The sequence below is a fragment of the Sceloporus undulatus genome, chromosome 1, assembly GCF_019175285.1.
Source record: "Sceloporus undulatus isolate JIND9_A2432 ecotype Alabama chromosome 1, SceUnd_v1.1, whole genome shotgun sequence".
NCBI lineage: Eukaryota > Metazoa > Chordata > Lepidosauria > Squamata > Phrynosomatidae > Sceloporus > Sceloporus undulatus.
In genome coordinates, this window is record NC_056522.1 from 2,917,253 (window position 1) to 2,939,400 (window position 22,148).

Consider the following 22,148-nt stretch of genomic DNA (forward strand, 5'->3'; position numbering starts at 1 on the left):
GAGAGCAGAAAGTAGAGGCAATAGTCCAGCCCCGAGTGAGCAATGCTGAAGTGCTCTATGCACTTGACTGGGCTCTATGCAGAGTTGTGCTGTGCCTTCAAGTTGTTTCCAACTGATGTCAAACCTAAGGTGAATCTGTCATGGGGTTTTCTTGGCAAGTTTTGCTCAGGGCATTTTTGCCGTTGCCTTCCTTAGAGGCTGAGAAAGTGTGACCAGCCGAAGGCCACCCAATGGCTTTCCACGGCTGAGCAGGGATTTGAACCAAGTATTCCTGGAGTCCTTGTCCAATACTTGAACTACCCATATATACTTGTCTATAAGGGGCTATACCAGTGATGGCGAACCCACTGCACGCGTGCCGGAAGTGGCACTTTGGGGCATTCCCTCGGGCACGGGGCGGGGGGGAAGGTGGAAGAGGCACGCACGTGCCCGTTCCTCCCCCTCCCTGCCTTTTCCTGGCCTCCATCTGTCTCTCGGAGACAGATGGAAGCCAGAAAAGGGCACTCCGGAGAAGGAGCCAGAGAAGTGCGCCTCTGGCTCCTCCTCACAGCCTTTTCCCAGCCCCCAGCTGCCTCTTCAAGAGAGTTAGAGGCTGGGAAAAGGGCGGGAAGAGGAGGAGTGCCACTTCCTCAGGGAACTTTGCCTGCCTCCAGCTTTCTCTGGAAAGACAGCTGGAAGCAGGGAAAGCTCCGTGGGAGGGAGGCAGGGGCCCTCCCCATCTCCCTCCTTCCCCACTTACCTTTCCCTGCCCTCCAAGTGCCCCAAACAGGGCACCTAGAGGGCAGGGAAAGGTCCGTGGGGAGGGAGGCAGGGGCCCTGCCATTCCTATTCTTCCCCTTTTTCCTTTCCTCACCCCCAAAGGGCTTTAGAGAGCCCTTTGGGGTGAAGAAAGGTCTGGGAAGAGGAGGACTGGTGCCCTGCCCATGGCTCCTCCCCCTCACAGGCCTTTGCTGACCTCCAGCTGTCTCTGAGAGACAGCTGGGGGCCGGGAAAAAGGCAGGGGAAGAGCCCCACCCAGAGGGTGGAAGCTCCACCCACAGAGGGTGGAAGCCACACCCCCTGGGCCAGAAGCTCCGCCCCAGCATGCAGCCCCATCCCAGGGGGCAGAAGCCCCGCCCCCTGGCACGCAAACCTAAAAGGTTCGCCATCACTGGGCTATACAGACAGGCAGCTAAAAGCCGCCTGTCTTTGTCCTTGGTCAGTGCTGCAGCAGGCACACACTGGCACCGACCTGCTTCCTAAAAAGAAGCCACTCTAGGCAGCTTTTGTAAAGGGGTGCCATAATGGGGCTCACTTGCCATGATGACGCCCCTTTCATGGAGCGCTGTTTGGGCGCTCTGACGCCCGTTCGTCATCATGGCATGCCCCGTAAGGATGGGTGCGTGCCAAGATGGAGCATGGGTGGCGAAGATAGGGCGGGGCGAATGTGGACACCCAGCCTTATCTAGCCCTTCTTTCAGCCCCAGGCCGGCACAAAGTGCTGGACTGTTTAGAGCCTAAGTCTAAAAATGTATGCCCACAAATAGATCCCAAAATCCCAGGTCAACTTATTTACGGGTCAATACGGTAATGTGATAGCAACTCTTTCAGATTTCCCCATGAGGTGCAGAGGGGAGTTTATTTCTTTCTGGAGCCAAGCAAAAAGAGTCCTGGGTGATGGATAGATTGATATTTCTGTTTGTTTAAGAATCTCTTTCCCACCAGCTGAAATGATGAAGCAAAAAGCCTCTCTTGCCACATGCACATATACATACACTAAAGGAGCCTCCAAGTTTTACCCTCAACCTATCCACAGGTCATGGCAAAATCCATAATTTTGGCCCCAAAACCTGATCTCGACTTATACATGAGGTCGACTTATAGTTGAGTATATACGGTATTATGTCAGTTCTACTATTATGTGAAATGAGTTGCTCACTGGCTTTTCCATTCTGTAGCCAAGGGTCCGTTTAGGGGAATTTTATTATTATTGTTATTAGCTCAAATATTGCAAGAGGAGGGCCTGCTACGACGACCCTTGCAGAATCGTCTCCCGATATGTATACGGAGTAGACCAGGGGATCCCAATAAATAAAGCTGAGACGGATATTAATAACTAGATGTCTAATTTATTGAAACAGGGGAAAAACACATGCGTTGCGCATACACTCACACACACACTCAGGACTCAGGAAAATTAGGGTTGGAAAATAGGAACAGATTTCAGGCGTTACTAAGGGTGATGCTTACCAGAATATAGATTCCCTCCGGGAAGCGAATGGGATGATGGACAGTGAGACAAGTCTGTTCCGCAACCTGGGAGTGAGCAGAAATGCCGGCTACCAGAACAGAGGTCCGACTGACGTGGAGTGAGTAGACCTTGGAAAATGGCGCGCTGAGCAGCCAAAGTGGGGACTTTTTATAGGCCAAATCTGGCCTGAGGCAAAGAGGCTGGCTTGGCCGAAACAAAGGTGTTCTAAAGACTTTCTTTTCACCTGGATGTCTGCTTTAGATAGTATAAAGGGCTTATGCCACTCGGACAATAGGTTCGAGGAGGAGGTTGATAGCTTCAGGGAAGGTAATCCTTTTACTCTTCCCAGCCTTGAGATAATCCCTTCATGCGACTTCCCTGGACCCTCTGAGATGTTAATGTGGGTGCTCCCTTAGGGGAGGTGTACATGTCCTCTCGCTTTGCCAGTAATGGAGGACAGGCTGCTAGAGTTCATCCAGGGGTCATTAAGGGTTATCATGGATTCCAAAATTTATATCGAGCAGCATGGGTAACAATTCTCTAGATGAGATCCTACATCAAGGGTGCATGATGTGGATCTTTGTGTACGGAATTATGAGCTGAATTATGTTACACAACCTTTGTGTGGAAATCACGGTTGAATGTGCATCTGCATGTGTGCAGTGGTTTGGGTACCCTCAACAAACTACAAATCTCAGGATTCTCTAGGATGGGGCCAGTTGAAGAGCTGCCTCTTGCGTCTCTGTGTGAGTCCAGTTTAGAAAACACACTCCAGAACCTCAACTCACAGAGAGAGATACACCATGTGTACTGGGACTCCTCCATAGACATTTCTGATGGTGGTCCTTTTCTTTCTTTGTTTGTTTGTTGTTGTTGTTGTTGTTAACTGCCCTTGAGTTGATCCGGACCCATGGCGACCCTGTGGATGAGACATCTCCAAGACCTCCTGTTCTCTGTTGCTCTGCTTAAATCCTGCAGATTCATACTTGTGACCTCCTTAATAGAGTCCACCCATCTAGCATGTGCTCTTCCTCTCTTTCTACCTCACCCCACATTTCCCAGCATTATTGTCTTTTCCAACAAGTAATGTCTTATGATGTGTCCAAAGTATGATGGCCTAAGCAATCTTGTTCCCCATCGCCATGTATGGATGTGAGAGCCGGACAATGAAGAAACTGAATGAGAAGAAAATCAGCTCATTGGCGATGTGATGCTGGAGAAGTGTTGAAGATATTGATGGTCAAAAAGACAAACAAATGGGACCTGGACCAAATCAAGTCTGAACTCTCATTGGAAGCCAAACTGACAAGACTTAAGATATAGCTGTGTTAGTCTGTAGAATCAGTATGTGGAGAGATCTTGTAGCACTTTTGAGACTAACTGGAAGAAAGAAGTTGGCAGCATGAGCTTTCCTAGATTCCATTTACATCTGAGGAAGTATGCAGGGGTAGCTGTGTTGGCCATTTAACAAATGCAAACAAAAATCCATCAGTGATACTTTTATTGGCCAACCGAAATGCACGATATACTTCTTGTTTGCTTTATTGTGCATTTTGGTTGGTCAATAAATGTATTGACAGAGCCATAAAATGGTTTAGTTTAGCTTGGGGGGGGGGGTTTCAATATGTTGCTTGGGGGGGGGGGGGGGGGGCAGTTTCGGCTTAAATGCTAACTGGCGAATTACTGCCTGTGTGTATTCAATAAAGTTCTTAGCTATTTTCAAAACCCTGGACTCTTGATACACATTGGTTCTGAATTTGCTCAAGTCTGATAGGTATCACTGATGGATTTTTGTTTGTATCTGAGGAAGTAGACTGAAATCTAGGAAAGCTCATGCTGCCAGCTTCTTTCTTCCAGTTAGTCTCAAAGGTGCTACAAGATCTCTCCACATACTGATTCTACAGACTAAGACAGCTATATCTTTGAAGCCTAAGTCTTGTCAGTTTGGTTTCCAATGAGAGTTCAGACTTGATTTGGTCCAGGTCCCATTTGTTTGTCTTCTTGTCCATCAGTATCTTCAACACTTCTCCAGCATCACATCTCCAATGAGCTGGTTTTCTTCTCATTCAGTTTCTTCATTGTCCAGCTCTCGCATCCATACGTGGCGATGGGGAACAAGATTGCTTGTACAATTCTAACTTTAGTGTCAGTTGTATATCTTTACACTTTAGGATTTTGTCTAGTTCTTCCATAACTGCCCTTCCTATTCCTCATCGTCTTCTGATTTCTTGATGGCAGTCTCCATTCTGATCAGTATTTGATCCAAGGTACCCTTTTATACCAAGGTTAAAATAAATAGGAAGGTAACTTCTTTTAGACATAGGACCTTATAACACTAGAAGAAACCCGCTGAGAAACGGGATTTAAAGGAGAAAAAACCCCGTAAATGCAGGAAGTTTATCACATGGCATTTAGCCAGAACAGCAATAATGCAGAAATAAAGCGGATTTCGAGAGGACAAAAATGGCAGCTTTTTACTTTTGAACTTCCCAAAAATAAACAGCTGCTGTTTGTGTCCCTTTTACGTTTGCTTTATTTTTGTGTTATTTCACTTTTGGAGAAATGCAGGTGAAAAATCTCCCGCATTTGTGCTTTTTTCTACATTCAAAGTCCCGTTTCTGTTCAGGATTCCTCTCGTGTGATAAGGTCCATAGGAGCATCCAGCTTTAACTCAAGAAAGAAGCAATAGAGATAGGGCTGCAAAAGACCACTGACCATAAATGCCATTTTGGTGTGCAGCAGGGTTTTCAGAAACATCCACTTTCCCTTTAGTTTGGAGAGTTCAAGACTTTGTGCGCTGTTGCACTGAAATAAAATTGCTAGCAATTGCAAAAGAGGGAAAACACGACTGAGGCCGCTATAAATGGACTCCCTCGAGCATCCTTTTTCTCTGAGTACTTTGTCTGGTCTACTTCTCCCCCGTGCAATTGATGGAGAGTTCATTTCTCACCTTGTCTTCTCACTTGCAAAACATTGTGGGGGTGTTTTGCAGCTTGCTGCTTTTTCTGTGCCTCTGTGAATCATCCCTTTAGAAGCACCAGCAGCATCTCCAAGCCAATACTGTCTGTCAAGAGTGGGACGTATGTTCATCTGCTAAAAATGGCTGTCCCAGAAATATCATGTTTTTCTTCTTCTCTGCCCCACTTGCCAGTTTGGAGCCCAGGCAAAAACAGTGATTTGTCAGGTTACGCGTTTACATTTCTCACCAAGATATTATGCCAAGTGAAGGAGAGACCATGGCTTAGTGATAAGAGTGCAGCTGTCTGTTCAGACAGATGCAAATTATTATTTGTGTTTTCATACAGTGACATTTCAGGAAAATAACCACGTCAGAGTCTACTGTAGCTCACGGTGTGTGCTCTATTTTTAAACTTCATTTCATATAACGTGTTCGATGGCATTTTAATTCTTTTTTTGCATCAGGATTTTAACTTTATCTAGTTTTAGCCTTGAGGTAAGCTGCCCTGGGTCCCTTCCTGTGAGCAAGGCAGGATAGAAATGAAATGAAATAAGTAACTTTGGTGGATCCAGGGGGCTGATTTTGACCAAAAATAAGCAAGAAACAAAAGGGTAAGCAGGAGAAGTCCTCTTGTGGTTTGGAAAAAGGAATTATGTTTTGATGTTGAATAGAGTAGGGACTATGTGAGTTTAAAAAGTGCATTTCAGGTCTTGGAAGTTTCTAGGTGAAGGGCCTTCCTTCCTTCCTTCCTTCCTTCCTTCCTTCCTTCCTTCCTTCCTTGTTATGCAAAACATGAAGCATCCAATATTTATCTATGTATTTATGAGAAGACTTCTGTCCTGCCCTTCATCATAGGATCTCAGGGTGGCATGCAGTTGAAAACATTTCCAGATTAAGACAGAAATAATTTGAACAAGATAAAAACTTAGTAAATATAACACCAGTTAAAACCACTGTGAAAGCAGCAGTTAAAACTACAGTACTTTTAAAACTACAGTGGGCCCTTGGTGTCCTCTGGGGTTTGGTTCCAAGACCGTCTGGGGATACCAAAATCCAGGGATGCTCCAGTCCCATTAAAAACAATGGCATAGTAAAATGGTGTCCCTTTTATAAAATGGCAAAATCAAGGTTTGCTTTTGGTGGTGGGAATTGGTGGGTATTTTTGAACCATGGTTGATATGGGTGGCGTTTCTTCAGGTATCGAGGTCCTAAGTCATTTCGAGCAGTGGTTCACAAATGGTGGGATAGGAACCTGGGGGGATAAGGTGGGTGCGACCTTTGGAGGAATTCTTTTGGGGGGGAATATTTTCAGGCTGTGGATGGTTGGATGTGAGGATGCAGAATCCATGGATACGAAGGGGTGACTGTAAATGAACACTGCTGGCTCACTGAATTGAGGGTCTCCTTTCTGTTCCAGGTGTGTGCGGCTGCTGCGGAGCACTGCGTCCCCGTTACAAGAGGCTGGTGGACAACATTTTTCCTGAAGATCCAGAGGTAGACTAAACTTCTTGGTTAAATCTTGATTTGTAAATCTGGACCTTAATGGGTTAGAAAGCTGGGCCAAAACTAACAAAGTGAATTTCAACAAGGAGAAATGTAAGGTACTGCACTTAGGGCAGAAAGGTGAAATGCACAGATATAGGATGAGGGAACAATTAGGTTGATGACAAATCATCTTTTTGCATGACCTGTTCTTTCCAAGCATGAGGCATGAGAGGAATGAGGAGAGTTGTGCATCCATGTTATGCATGGGTTTTTCTTTCTTCCTTTCTTCTGTTGATTACTTTGAAGCTGCCATCATCCCATGGAACAGTGTTTTTATCATCTTTTCATTCAGCTGGCATTGTGGGGCGGTGGAGTAATTCCAGCCCTCCACAAGACTTTGCTTGGTATCAAAACTTGGCATGCATCACTGCTATATTGGATCATATAGGGAGATACTGGCTGCCATCCTGTTGGTTACTTTCATCTAAAGTAGACCCATTCAATCAACTGTTGAATGGTGAGTCAGCACCTATGTAGGTCATGCTGATTCAGTGGATCTACTCTAGACAAAACAACAGTAAATATGTGTTCATCCCTAGTTGTCTGGGCTGTTGTGCTGCTATCAATCATGTTAGATCAGCTAAATATAGAGTATGAAATTTTAATTGTTCTAAGGAGATACGAATTGACAAATCTTAATGCTCAGAAGAACAGACTAACAGATGAGTGCACTGCTAAGCTAGTTTTTATTTCACAAAATCGCATGCTTCTCAATCGGTCACAAGTAGTCAAGAGAAAATGCGAAAGGTTGTCTGTGCCCACAGATTCACACTCAGCCTTTAGTGAAATAAGCTGTCTGACCAGTTCTACTGAATCCTAGAATGACACAGCTAGCCTTTCTGCCATGCAAGAAGACACAATCAAAGGCTTGGACATGAGCTGTAAAGGGCTTTATGGATCATGACCAGCAATTTGGATTCTGCCCAGAAAAGGACCAGTAGCACATTTTCTTTCTTTTTCAGGACGGGCTGGTAAAGACCAACATGGAAAAGCTGACCTTCTATGCCCTCTCTGCTCCCGAGAAGCTGGACCGGATTGGTGCTTATTTGTCAGAGAAATTGATCAGAGATGTCAGTAGACATCGATATGGGTAAGGAGTGCTACTCTGCAATCTCCTCAGGGATGGATTTAATGCAAGGGTGGGCAACTGAAATGGGTCTGGGGCCAGCATCTTCCCACGGGAGGCTAGGATGGCTCCCTCTTTGCAATCCTTCCATGGCCAATTCAAGAGTTTTCTATTATGGCTGGCTTTTAGGAATTGGCTGGAATGAGTTTTTCTTAGTGGACTGTTTTGTTAATTTTTATCCTTTGTTTTAATGGCTTCTTAGGATGACACTAAAAGACATAGCTGTGTTAGCCTGAAAAATAGCAGTAGTATTTATATTTCTATACTGCTTATCAGTGAACTGATCACTCTCTAAGTGGTTTACAGTGTGTAAGCCAATTGCCCCCAAGAAGCTGGGTATGCATTTTACTGACCTACAAAAGGATGGAAGGCTGAGTCAACCTTGGAGACCTGGGATCGAACTCACAACAGTGTGGCTGCAGGGTTCCTTGCCTAAGAAAACCCTGATCCCTGTTCAGAAAAGGGAAAATGGAGTAAATATGGAGCCCTGGTGGCGCAGTGGTTAAATGCCAGTACTGCAGCCACAATGTTGTGAGTGTGTATCCATGGGGGTTCTGATCTGGACCCCTTTGCAGATGCCAAAAAACCATGGGACCTCAAGCCCCATGATTTGTAATGGCTTGCCTGCACCACCATTAGGGGCAGTGGGGCTTGCCATCTGTGGATGGCAAGTTCACAGTTACACATACATACACATATAACATACACATATGTTATCTTAAGCAGGTAAAGGGGTCTTATTCATAGAATCATAGAATCGTACAGTTGGAAGAGACTACAAGGCCCATCCAGTCCAACCCCCTGCCATGCAGGAACTCTCAATCAAAGCATCCCTGACAGATTGTTTGTCTCAAAGGTGCTACAGGATCCCTTGGCAAGCCCCATTGGCCCTAATGGGGGTGTGTACACGCGACTGCGCATCACCATTAAAAACCACAGGGCTCGAGGTCTCATGGTTTTTGGCTTCCGCGAGCGGGGGCTGGAACGGAACCCTCATGGATACTAATGGCCAACTGTAATTTATTCTGTATTGATTTTGTATGCGTTTTATTCTTTATATAAGGAGCCCTGGTGGCGCAGTGGTTCAATGCCTGTACTGCAGTCACTCACTCAAAACCATAAGGTTGCGAGTTCAAGACCAGCAAAAGGGTTCAGGGTTGACTCAGGCTTGCATCCTTCTGAGGAGGGAGCTAAAATGAAGACCCAGATTGTTGTGGGCAAATTAGCTTATAGTTGTAAACTGCTTAGATACTGCTTAGGCAGTATGAAGAGGTATATAAATGAAGCTTGTTTGTTTGTTTATATTAATCTGTTTTCCTATTTTGTCAGCTGCCTTGAATCCCAGATCAACCCCCATATCCACAGAACCAATATCACTGGTTTAGGTTATCCACAGCTGAAAAAATAGGGATACATACCACAGAGTTGTGCTGAAAAATGCCTAGTGATGTCTCTAGGTCCTCCAATGCAACTCAATGGTATGTTTGTACTAGAAATCCTTTATTTTAATAGGGTTTGCTATTATTGATGGTTTCTGGGTTTTGTACTAAGCCGAGAAACTGAATCCCCATGGATATGAGGATCGACCTGTATTGGGGGGGGGGGGGGGAGGACATAAAGAAAGAAAATAGTAGCATTGACAACAACGATAACATAATAACAGTTCAGAGGAGATGCTCTGCATCCAGTTTAAAAAGTGACTTGCCTCAGGGTCCCACCCATGATCTTTGCTAGTGGCCTATACTAGTGCTCAAAACATGTGAGACAAACAAGATGAACTTGACCTCCTATCACAGGATAACAAATATGATTTAATAGGCATCAAAATAACCTGTGGGAAGAGTTTCATGAATGGAACACATTAATAGGGGATATAACCTATTCCAAAGAAATAGATCAAACAGGAAAGGAGGAGGAACATTATACACCAGGGCTTTGTACACATGTAAGGAGATCCATGACTTATAGCATGCAATACAGGTTGCTGCCTCTGGTTTTAATTTTCCAATGCATTCCTTACTTCTCAGGTTGAGGTGACCTTTTCCTGCATGCTTCCTTCTCCTTCACAAGCCTATAAACATTGGCATAACGCACTAACAAAATTCTGGTCCGAATAAGATGTACAACAGAATTCTGGTCTGGGTTAGATGCCTGAAGAAAGTGCAGCCAATGGGCCACAAATGTGCCAATTTTGTGGCCTCTGAAATCCTCCCATTTTAAGCAGAGTTTTTTGTTTGCTTTTGTTCTTGTTTTTGTAACTAGGGTTGTGGGGATAAGTGTAAGGGGATGCATGTTCATGTGTTGTTAGTGTTGTAGTGGTGTTTTATACGTATAGTATATGTACTAGTTTTGCATACATGTTATTTGTACAGGTTGTTTTTAATGTGTATTTGTTATTTGTATTATGCATGCTCTCTTTTCTTTCTTATTTTAAGGTTTTGAAAATTAATACAATATTTTATCAGAAACCTTCTCATTTAAAAAATAAAAAACAAAAACCTTTCCCCTGTGGAAATACTTCCTTTTTTAATGACCAAAAGGCGAGCCATTTTGGCTAATATACATCTGGAAAAAAACAACAGTATTTTAGGCATGGATGGGCAAGTGTTGGCAGGGTTGACAAGGTGAGATGGGTGCAAATCCCCTATTCACCCACCCAAGCATAGTTGTCCACTCCCAGCTCACTCTCTAGAAGATAAAGAAATTCTGTAGCTGGTGCAAAAAAACCCCAAATCTCAATTCCTTTGCAATGCTACTTTCTCAGCTCAGCTGGCTTTCTGTTTTTGGCTCAGCTTTGTGGCTGCCTCGATTCTATATCTGCCTCTGCTCCCTTTCTTCCGACACCTGCTTTTCCCTGTATTTTTTGCAAGTCCAGCTGCTCTGCTAATGAGGCCGTGGGCGTTTGATTGGCACAGCGCTTGGCACCTTCTAGGGTTGTTGCTGTCATGGCAGATAAATTGCCACTCCAGTGAGAAATGTTGGGTGAACTCCGGATGGAATGTGGCTTTCCAGTGGCTCTGGGTAGGCATTCCTTTATGGCCTTGCCAACGCAAATCGGACAGTGCAAATATCCCTTTGTCTCTTTCCTGTATGCTTTTGTGCTTTGATGGTGGCATTTGTCTGCCAGCACATGAAAGAGGAGAGCCAGAAGCAAATCTATGAAGCATACAGAGACAGGAGATACTTCAAAGCTGAAAAAATCTCAGCTTTCATCGGAGCTGACAGTCCCTTCAAAGTCATGGCAGAGGTTCAGTGTTCAAAGGACTTTTAATGAGGCTTTGCTCACAGTGTGCAAAGGAGACCCACCAGAGATGATGGCTTGATGTTGGAGGCAAAGATTTCTAGGTGGAGGGAGGTGAATGGTCCATGCATCTGTCCCTCGGATTTCAGGGGGTTTGGGGGCACCACTTAAATCCCTTCAGGGGTGTATCCATACTACACAGTTGCAGCAGATTCTAGTCTATGGAATCACAGTATTTGTAGTTTGGGGAAGGATTATCATAAAATCCTAGAGTTGGAAGAGACCTCCAGGGCCATCCAGTTCAACCCCATTTTGCCATGCAGGAAGACAAAACAAACAAACAGGCTTCATTTATATACCGCTTCATACCGCCTAAGCAGTGTCTAAGCAGTTTACAACTGTAAGCTAATTTGCCCCCAGCAGTCTGGGTACTCATTTTATTTTTTTTTTTATTTTTTAATATTTTTATTGATTAAAAAAACATTTACATATAATGAGTCACAAAACAAACATACATACACACAAGAACCAACAATACCGGAACGAACATGTAAGCTTCCTTAAACAAAATCCATAGTCTGAGCTTTCTTTAACAGAACTAACCTCCTTTTATCTATATATAACCATGTTTACTATATACATTCATGTTACAGTAGCTATATTATCTTATTTTCTTAATGGCTGAGAGTAATACTCTGTTCTAAGTAAAAATAAAAATCTACCTCCACTATCTATGGCTGACCTCTATACTACTTGGACTACCAAATAAATTTGTTTACTATGCCTTCGGCTGTTATAAATTCTATCAAAGGTGTCCAGCTTTTCTTCCTTTTACTCCAATCCTTATCCCTAATCAAGCATGTGAGTTTATCCATTTCCAGGTAAGAGAGTAATTTCAACAACCAATCATTCCAACTCAGGTTACTTCTTTCTTTCCATTTTGAGGCGAGGACTATCCGAGCGGCTGCAATCATGTAAAACAAAAGTACACCATGTTTAGCTTCTAACTCTGAATCAAATATCATGTTTAGTAAGTAAAGTTTAGGGTCTAATCTAAATTGGCAACCTAAAATTTTTTGAATCATTACGTGAATTTGAATCCAATATTTTTTAGCTACTTCACAGTTCCACCACATGTGGAGGAAGGAGCCTGGAGCTTTTTCACATCTCCAACACATTGGGCTATTCTTTTTGTATATTTTAGCTAATTTTGTGGGTGTGAGGTACCAATGATTCTGCATTTTGTAATAGTTTTCTTTGATTTCCGCACAGATTGTATGATACAGTCTGTGTGTCCAAGTTTTTTCCCACTGGTCCAAAGGTAGCACTTCGTTTAAATCTTGGGCCCACTTGATCATAGATGGTTTCACGTAATCATCATACATTTCAATTTTCAACAAAAATTTATAAAGAAGTGAAATTTTTTTTGGACTCTCTGCAAATATAATCTTATCAAATTCTTGTGGTTCTAAATGAATGCCAAGCAGTCTTTTATCACAAATATATCTTTCTCTAAATTGCCGAAACAAAAACCAGTTCAGTGTTGACCCTTCTATGCACATTTCCTCTTGTGTTTTAAAATTCCAACTGTTAGTTATAGGGTCAACCTTAATCATATCTTTGTAAGTTAGCCAATTCTCAATCTGCATTAAATCATTTTTATAAAAAGCTTCGTTGATTGAAACCCAATATGGCAATTTATTGTAAATTAGTTGTTTAAATTTGAGCCAAACATTGATTAGTGGCTTCCTTATAGAATGATCTAAAAACACCTTATTAACTTTTATTTTATCGTAGAAGAGATACGCATGTAAACCATAAACCAAATCAACAGATTCCAAATTCAAGATTTCTCTATTTTTTAACTTAAACCAATCGATTAACCAATCGAAGCAACATGAATAAAAATAGATTTTGAGATTCGGTAAACCCATACCACCTCTTTTCACGTCATCCTGCATTGTCTTTAGCCTGACTCGGGGCTTTTTGCCTTCCCATATGAATTTGCGAAGTGCAATATCCCACTCTCTGAACGGCTTATCATTAACAATAATCGGAATTGTTTGGAATAAAAACATAACTTTGGGTAAGATATTCATCTTAATGGTAGCAATTTTCCCAAGCCAAGATAAACCTATTTTTCCCCACCGAATTAAATCATTTTTTATTGATTGCCAGGTCTTCAGATAGTTATTTTTAAATAATCCAACATTTTTTGTTGTTAGCCAAATTCCCAAATATTTTATTTTATCTTTAATTTGGTAGCCAGATAAAGTTTCTAAAGCTGCTTTTTCTGATTTATTCAAGTTCATTACTAGAATGGATGTTTTTTCTCTATTGACCACCAGACCAGCTACGGCTCCAAATTGTGCTAGTTTTTTATTTGTTGTTGAAATGTGGTCTATTGGATTTGCTAAAGTAAGAACTAAATCGTCTGCGTAGGCTTTAAACTTAAATTCCATACCCTTAATTTTGACCCCTTCTATATTTCTATCCTTCTGTATAGTCATGGTAAGTATCTCTAATATCAATATAAACAAAAGAGGGGACAAGGGACACCCTTGTCTAGTGCCTTTAAAAATGTTAATTTTTTTTTATCTTTCCCCGTTTACAATTAAATGCGTATATTGTTTCTCATAAATCTTTTCAACCCATTTGCAAAAATTCAATCCAAAGTCCATTTTCTTAATTGTTTCTTTCAAAAATAACCAGTTAACACGGTCAAATGCTTTTTCAAAGTCAATGAAGATAAGAGCTAGTTTTTTATCAGGTCTTTTCTCATGGTATTCTATAATATTTAACAAAAATCTTATATTGTCTTTCAATTTTCTTCCTGGAAGGAAGCCTCTCTGGTCCTGATTAATCCATACTTTTAGAATTTTTTTCAATCTAGATGCTAACACTGATGCAAAAATTTTGTAGTCTGCATTAAGGAGCGCAATTGGGCGGTAATTTTTTGGGTCTGAAGAGTCTTTATCTTCTTTGGGGATTAAGATAGTGTTAGATTCCGACCACGAGTTAGGAATATGACCCTGTAGGCTATTGTTTATTATGTTTTGTAAGGGGTTTATTAATTCTTCTGTAAAAGTTTTGTAAAACTCAGATGGGAATCCATCAGGGCCTGTAGATTTACCTCTCTTACTGCTTTGTATAGCATCCCTGATTTCTTGTAATGTGATGTCTCTGTTTAGAGCGTTTTTCTGTTCTTCACTTATTTTAGGAATATTTTTATTGCTCAGATAATTATTGATTGAGTTCTCTGAAATTTGACATTTTGAAAACAGGCAAGTATAAAAATTAACAAAGATCTGCATAATTTCGCTTTGCTTAAAATATGAGTTTCCATTATGCTTTATCCTTAAGATCTGTTTTTTATGTAACTGATTTCTTAACTTATATGCTAACAGTTTGCCTGATTTGTTAGCTGACTCAAAGTATCTTTGCTTTGTTAATCTCATTTTTTTATTTATCTGATCCACTAATAATAGAGAGATTTGGTTCTGTATAATTCTGATATCTTTCAATATTTCCTTATCCGCACCTTTATTCCGTAGCTGTTTCTCCTTACTCCTTAATTGGTCTTGTAATTCTTCTATTTTTCTATTTCGGTCCTTTCTTTTTTCTATTCCTTTTTTTATAAAGAAGCCTCTTATTACCGCCTTCATTGCATCCCACACTATGTGGGGCGGTACCTCCTTATTTAGATTATCTTTAAAATAATTTTTAATTGCCTGTTTTGCTTCAAGAATTATGTTTTCATCCTTTAACAATAACTCATTTAATCTCCAATTATTACTTCTATTACCAACACAAATATTCATAACAATAGGTTTGTGGTCCGACAAAATGATTGGTAGCATTTCTATTGCTTTGACTTTTGGGCAGAGAGATGACGATGTTAAAAAAAAATCTATTCTAGCCCATGAATTATGAGGTTTTGAGAAAAAAGTATAGTCTTTAGCAGATGGGTTTTTTAATCTCCATATATCATATGCGTTACAGAAATCTAACAACTCAAAAAAAGATCTTGGTAATTTACCCTGCTTGGGATTAATACTTTTGTGGGAAAATCTATCCAATGTAGGATCATTTACCCCGTTCCAATCGCCTAGTAATACTACGGTGTCAAAGACAATGTCTTTGACCTTATTCAACAATTTTTGATAAAATACCTCTTTTTTTTCATTTGGGGCATTATCACCCAAAATTAACATTTTTTGCTCCAATAAATTTGCTATTAAACCCACATAATGCCCATTTCTATCATTTAGAACTTCTGAGACATCTAAGCTGTTTTTAACATAAATCGCTACCCCTTTTTTCCTTTTATCAGAACCTGAAACAAAAAGTTGCCCTAGTCTAGGGTTTGTCAAAAAATGAAATTCTCCTCTCTTAACATGTGTCTCTTGTAAACATGTGACATCTCCTTTCAGACCTTCTAAAAAATGGAACACTTTTTTCCGCTTTATCAGCCTATTTATACCTTTTACGTTCCAAGAAGTAAATTTCAAATTTTTATTCATTCAGATTCGGTGGGTTGTCTTCTGATTCCGAGTCTCTATTGAGGTTTTTATCTGGAAGGTTGTCATCTTCAGAGAGAGTATCTGCTTCCTCATCATTATCCTTTTGGGCTAAATCCCGTACATCTGTGTCTAACTCAGTATTTCTGTTAGTAGAAGGCAATAATCTGGTACTATCCACGTCTACATTTTTCATACTCTGGCCAGGTTCATTTATTGATGCTGTCTTTTGTCTTGGATGGCGCAAAAAATATTCTTTAGTCTTATTATCCTCTTCTTGTTGTTTCTTAGCCTGACTCTGATCTTTTTTATGTTCCTTTGATAGGAAATTTAATGCTTTTTTTTGCTTCATATACAGATTTAATTTCATATCTTTTCTTTTTATACCAGAAGAAAAGTCCTTCTGGTATTAGCCATTTATAAGATATATTTTCCTTTCTTAAAAAGAGAGTCAAAAAATGATAATCTTTACGCCGTTTCAAAATTTTAACGGGAATATCTCTGAAAATTTGAATTTCTGCCTGATTAATGCATAGCGGAACTTCATTATGTTTCCTAATTAGAAGATCGCGAACCTGTTTATTTATAAAATTTATAACAATGTCCCGAGGTATTTTTTTCTGTTTTGCTATTGGAGAGTTTAATCTGAAGATTTTTTCGATTCCAAAACGGAAAATTTGTAAGTCAACATCTAAAAATTCAGCCAGTTTTGGTATTAAAGTCTCATAAAGGTTTTCTTTTTCTACTTCGGGTAGTCCTCGAATTTTTAAGGATTTTTCTCTTAATTTATATTCCCATTTTAAATTTTCATCCAATTGGAGAGCCTGTTTTTTATTTAAGTCATCCAAATTTTTTCCATATTCGTTATGTTTTTCTTCTAATGTGCTAATTTTTGCTTTAATTTTAGTAATTTCTGAGGAAGCTTTATCCACTGAAAGTCTTATTTCTTTTAAATCCGATCTTATCTCTTGACGCATTTCAGATTTAAAATTAGACATCTCCTTTTGTAACAGAGTCATTTTTTCGCCTAGTTCCAATGTAATTCTACGTATTTCTTCTAGCATTGTTGGATTTTGGTCACTAGGGGGGTGTTGTTGCTCTATTGAAGATCTATGTACTAATTGTTGTAAATTTTGAACTTTCCCTGCTTGAGTCTTCTTTTTAGAATCCATTTCTCTTCATTTCAATGAAAAGGGGGGAAAAAAAATACAGGTTAACAGCCAAAGTTTGCTATAATGTTTCTACAGAGTATTACATTCACACTGTAAAACTACACTTAGTATCACTAATCAACTTTCTTTAAACACTTTACACAAAGAATAACACAAAGTGGAAGACTTCAATTAGCTTAGGCAAAAATTTCAGACTATAAGAGGCTTCAACGCACTATAATCTACTTCTTAAAAAAAATTTGCTGGCAGTCCTAATACGTTAAACGCTGCAAGAGTGCAGTTAAGGTATGTTCCTGACTTCCTAATCCCGAAGACAGCAGGCCCGGTGGAAATAACCTCTGTTCTTCTTGGGACGGCAAATAGTCTACATGGAACCCCTCCGACTCTCCTGTAACCAGGGGAGATTTGGATGTGTTGTGTTATAACACAACCTAGCACCACACTCTGCTGAAGACCTATCACAAGAGATAGGACCTTCTTCGGACGACCACAGCAACCGGAAGTAGGCGCGCTTTGGGAGAGAAGATATTACAGGGTCCCGCCCAGCTGTCTCTCACCCTCCGCGCCGCCGGTAGAGGCTGGTTTCCCGGGGCTCGGCTAAATAGCCTTGCCCGAACGCTCTCTCTCTCAGCTGCACAGTGGGGAAGGTGTTCCTTGGGCTGACAGGGTCCCGCCCAGCTGTCTCTCACCCTCCGCGCCGCCGGTCCTGGGTACTCATTTTAGCTCCCTCCTCGGAAGGATGCAAGCCTGAGTCGAGCTTGAGCCCTTTTGCTGGTCTTGAACTCGCAACCTTGTGGTTTTGAGTGAGTGGCTGCAGTACAGGCGTTTAACCACTATGCCACCAGGGCTCCTGTTACAATCCAAACACTCCTGACTGGTGGCCATCCAGCCTCAATTTAAGAACCTCCAAAAAGGAAACTCTGCCACCCTCCAAGGAGTGTCTTCCACAGTCAAACAGATTTGACCATCAAGAAGTTCTTCCTAATGTTTAGGGTGAATCTCTTTTCCTATACAATGCACCTGTGTCGTATGTGGACATGCCTTATGCGGCTTTCAGCATATGCTGAAAGCTGCGCTGGGAAAAGGGGCAGCACGCCCCATAAGGGGTAATGGTGCATGCGCCCATGGCACACACACGCCACCATGGCACCACATGCATGAGCCCCATTCATTTAAATGGGGCTCAAGCATACGTGGAATTCCCCTTATGCAGGGGGTACGGAGCGGATCCCGCATGTAAGGGAAGGGCAGAATGTAGTGTGAATCCACTGTTCTGCATTTTAGGGACTTGACAGGCAGCCCCTTTTAGTGCTGAATCGGGGCAGTGCAGCCCTGATTTCTCCTTTTTGTGGTGCAAAAAAGAGCTGCAAAAAGCGGCTCCTTTTTGCACCCTGGAAAGGGCATTACAGCCAATTGTGCATGGCTTTTCCACACTCCTTTGGCACTGTGCCATGTAGATGCAGCACCAGAGGAGCACTGTCATGCTATGTGCCATGTGGAGCGGTGTGTGGCGTTACGCTGGGCTGGGAGCGGAGCCGGTTCATGCGTCATGTGGGTGCCATGCCCCGACTTTGCCCTCAGGCTGGCGTTAATGGCGGTCTGTTGAGCCTCACAGTCTCTGGAACAACAGAAAACAAGTTTGCTCCATCCTCAGTATTAATCCTAGACTTGGAAGAGACCCCCAAGGGTCATCCAGTCCACCCCCTTTTGCCAGCAGAAAACAAGCTTGCCCCATCCTCGATATGACATCCCTTCAAATATTTTAAATCGGCTATCATGCCCCCTCTTAGCCTTCTCTTCTCTAGGGAGCTGGGTGTGTTTCGCCTGGAGAAGAGAAGGTTAGTTCAAGAGAATGGACCATTATTGACTATATATTTGATTTGCAGCTTATAACTGGAGAATTGGAGAAGGGAGTTATCTTGCAGCCTTGGCCATGAAACCCACTGGGTGACCTTTGGCAAGTCACACTCTCTCAGCCTCAGGGGACGCAATGGCGAAACCTCCTCTGGACAAATCTTGTCAAGAAAACCCAGTGATAACTTTGCCTTGGGGTTGCCGTAAGTCGGAAAAAAACTTGAAGGCACACAAGAACATTCTGCTTCCACTTTTTTTTGTAGATAGTGGTGGCAGTTTTCTTTTTTGAATAGGGAATGTTTCAGATTTATATATTTGTTTGTTTAATATGCTGCTCACTAATGCACATTTGGAGATATTTGGGGGGCAATCTCTGAGACTTGGGGTACCCTGGGGTTGGAAAACAACCCTGGCCACACTTTGCCTATTCTAAAGAAACAGAGAAAGATATACGAGGGTCATTCAATAAATACTTAGCCTATAAAAGAAAAACAAAAATTTTGGAAAAGTGGCAATTTATTTTTCAACATAGTCTCCTTTTAGCTCGATACACTTGGCCCAACGATGCTCCAACTTTTTCAACCCGTCCAAAAAATACGTTTTCCTGAGGGTTGCAAAATAGGCCTCCGTGGCGGTGATGACCTCCTCATTTGACCCAAATCTATTCCTGGCAAGTGACCTTTTCAGGTTTGGAATAAAAAAGAAGTCACAGGGGGCCAAATCTGGGGAATATGGTGGATGGGGCAGCAATTCGTAGCCCAATTCGACCAATTTGGCCATGACCGCGGAGGTGTGAGCCGGTGCGTTGTCGTGGTGGAACAGCACCCATCGTGCCGACAGCTTTCTCATGCCCAGTTCTTCGTGTAAAATATGATGCACCGTTCCTTCTGCGATGCCTACAGTCTCAGCTATCTCGCAAACCTTCAATCGGCAGTCTGCCAACACGAGATCGTGGATTTTTTTTACATTTTCCTCTGTAGTAGCCGTTTTCGGGGCACCTGGGCGTGGCTCATCAAAAACCGACATGCGGCCATGAACAAACTCATTGAACCAATTCTTGATGGTCGCCATCGAAGGAGAAGAGTCACCGTACACAGCATCCAAGCGCTCTTTGATTTCGCTGCGCGTTTTCCCTTCCAAAAACAAGAATCGAACGATATTGCTCTTTTTCCATTTTTGTAAAACCGACCGACACGCTCGCTTCCAAAGGCTATCAAAACAAAACAAATGAAGGGAATTGACTGAAACTTTGACAGTAGGCTTCTAAAAGAATGTACTGCACAATGGTAAAACTTTTGTAATAGCAGCGCCATCGGGCGGTGAGGCTAAGTACTTGTTGAGTGACCCTCGTAATTCAGCCTCTTTAAAGACTGGCAGTGGTGTATTTATCTTGAAAAGAGGCCAGATTTCCGAATGAGCGCTCCATTTCTTTTTCTCCCTGGTCTTCTGACAGGTGATTTCTTTTTGCCTTTTGGCTCACTTGAACCCCAAGGAAAGTGCAAGGCACTGCGTCTTCCATTGACGTCAATTGCGGCGGCTGGGGAACAGAGCATGGGTCCCCCTGGTCTTTGTTAAATGGAAGCCCAAGTTTATTTGTTTGCTTTTCTGTCCCTCTGGGGAATTTTGCTCTCAGTTTACACATTTCTGTCTTTCATTTTGAGCATCCAAGACAAAGGGCTCAGGTTTTGCAAAATGCTGTGAATACAGTTTATCTTCCCTCATGCTACTACTGAGCCCAAGAAAATGTGTAACTTTGCTTGCAGGTTGTTTTGCTTGTGCAGGTTGAGTTTCCCTTACCTGAACTACTTGGGACCAGAAGTGTTTTGAATTTTGGAATACACAGCAAGAGCTCTTGGTGATGGGTCCCAAGTCTAAACCTGAAATTCGTTTTATGTTTCGTAGAGACAGCGTGGTGTAGTGGTTTGAATGTTAGACTATGACTCTGGAGACCAGGGTTCAAATCCTGCCTCAGCCACGGGAACCCACTGGGTGACCTTGGGCAAGTCACATTCCCTCAGATGCAGAGGATGGCCATGGCAAACCTATCAAGAAACCTGCCACGAAAACCCCATAATAGAACCATAGAATCATAGTCCAACCCCCTTCTGCCATGCAGGAACTCTTGATTAAAGCATCCCTGACAAATGGCCATCCAGCCTCTGTTTAAAGACCTCCAAGGAAGGAGACTCCAACACTCTCTGAGATAGCAGCACCTTCCACTGTTGAACAGCTCTTATTGTAGGAAGTTCTTCCTAATGTTGACCTGGAATCTCTTTTCCTGTAATTTGAATTCATTGTTCCATTGACCTATTCTCTGGAGGAGCAGAAAACAAGCTTGTTCCCTCCTCAATGTGACATCCCTTCAAATACTTAAATAGGGTTATCATATCACCTTTTAACCTTCTCTTCTCCAGGCTAAACATCCCCAGCTCCCTGAGTCGTTCCTCATAGGGCTTCATGGTTTTCAGACCTTATATCATTTTAGTCACCCTCCTTTGGTCTCAACATCCCCAAAACTGGACACAGTATTATTCCAGGTGAGGCCTGACCAGAGCAGAATAGAGTAGCACTATTACTTCCCTTGATCTGGACACTATACTTCTATTGATGCAGTCTAGAATCGCATTGGCCTTTTTAGCTGCCGCATCATACTGTAGGCACATGTTCAGCTTGTTATCTACTAGGAATCCTAGATCCCTTTCACTTGGAGTCTCCTTAAGCCAGGTGTCCCCCATCCTATATCTCTGCATTTCATTTTTTTTCTACCTAAGTTCAGTACCTTAGGTTTGTCTTGGATTCACCATAAGTCAAAAATGACTTGGAGGCACACAACCACAACAAAAGATAAAGAAATTCTGTAGCTGTTTGCCTTCCACTTTACTCAGGATTAAAATGAGGCATACATCTCATAGTAAATCCAAAGTACAACAGTTTGAGTTCAGGAAAGTTCAGGCTTGATGTGCTCCGAGAGCCATTCATTTGTCTTTTTATCCCTACCTGGTATCCATAGAATTCTTCTCCAGCACCACGTTTCAGAAGACTTTTAAAATAATAAAAGCAGTTTGCAACCCTGCATTTTTACAGACTGGGATGCAATGATTAATCTTCAGCAGCTCCTTGTAAAAAGTCATGCTTTAAATTGCAGCCACAATGTTGTGAGTTTGATCCCAAGGAGAGCTCCAAGCTTGACTCAGCCTTCCATCCTTTCATAGCTCAGTTAAATATATACCCAGCTTGTTGGGGGCAATTGGCTTACAGATTGTAAACCAGTTAGAGAGTGCTGAGTTAACGGATAAGTAGTATACATATGTAAATGCTGTTGCTAAATTGGCACTGGAATCAAACCATCGTTGATCCAAGGCCAAGGGGGATGTTTTGCAGCTCCTACCTGGAAAGTCTTCAGTTGGAAAAGTTTGGTTTATTACCTGCACTGAAAACTGCAGAGTCCAAATTGAAAATCTGGCAGGAAGGGCGCAGAAACAGTGATAAGGAGCACCTCTC

The 22,148-nt window shown here is 42.0% G+C and overlaps 2 protein-coding genes across 4 annotated transcripts in view; one reads left to right on the forward strand and one right to left on the reverse strand.

Annotated features, from left to right (window-relative positions):
- The window catches only part of LOC121919807 (protein FAM71C-like), a 1,121,343-nt gene that overhangs the window by 291,408 nt on the left and 807,787 nt on the right, over positions 1 to 22,148 (reverse strand). The gene's annotated exons all lie outside the window — the stretch shown is intronic.
- The window catches only part of EFR3B (EFR3 homolog B), a 140,316-nt gene that overhangs the window by 60,638 nt on the left and 57,530 nt on the right, over positions 1 to 22,148 (forward strand). For all 3 annotated transcript variants that reach the window (XM_042448688.1, XM_042448696.1, XM_042448679.1), the window contains 2 exons: positions 6,607 to 6,683; positions 7,697 to 7,824. In XM_042448688.1, the coding sequence (XP_042304622.1) occupies positions 6,607 to 6,683; positions 7,697 to 7,824 (205 nt within the window). The remainder of the gene's footprint in view (positions 1 to 6,606; positions 6,684 to 7,696; positions 7,825 to 22,148) is intronic.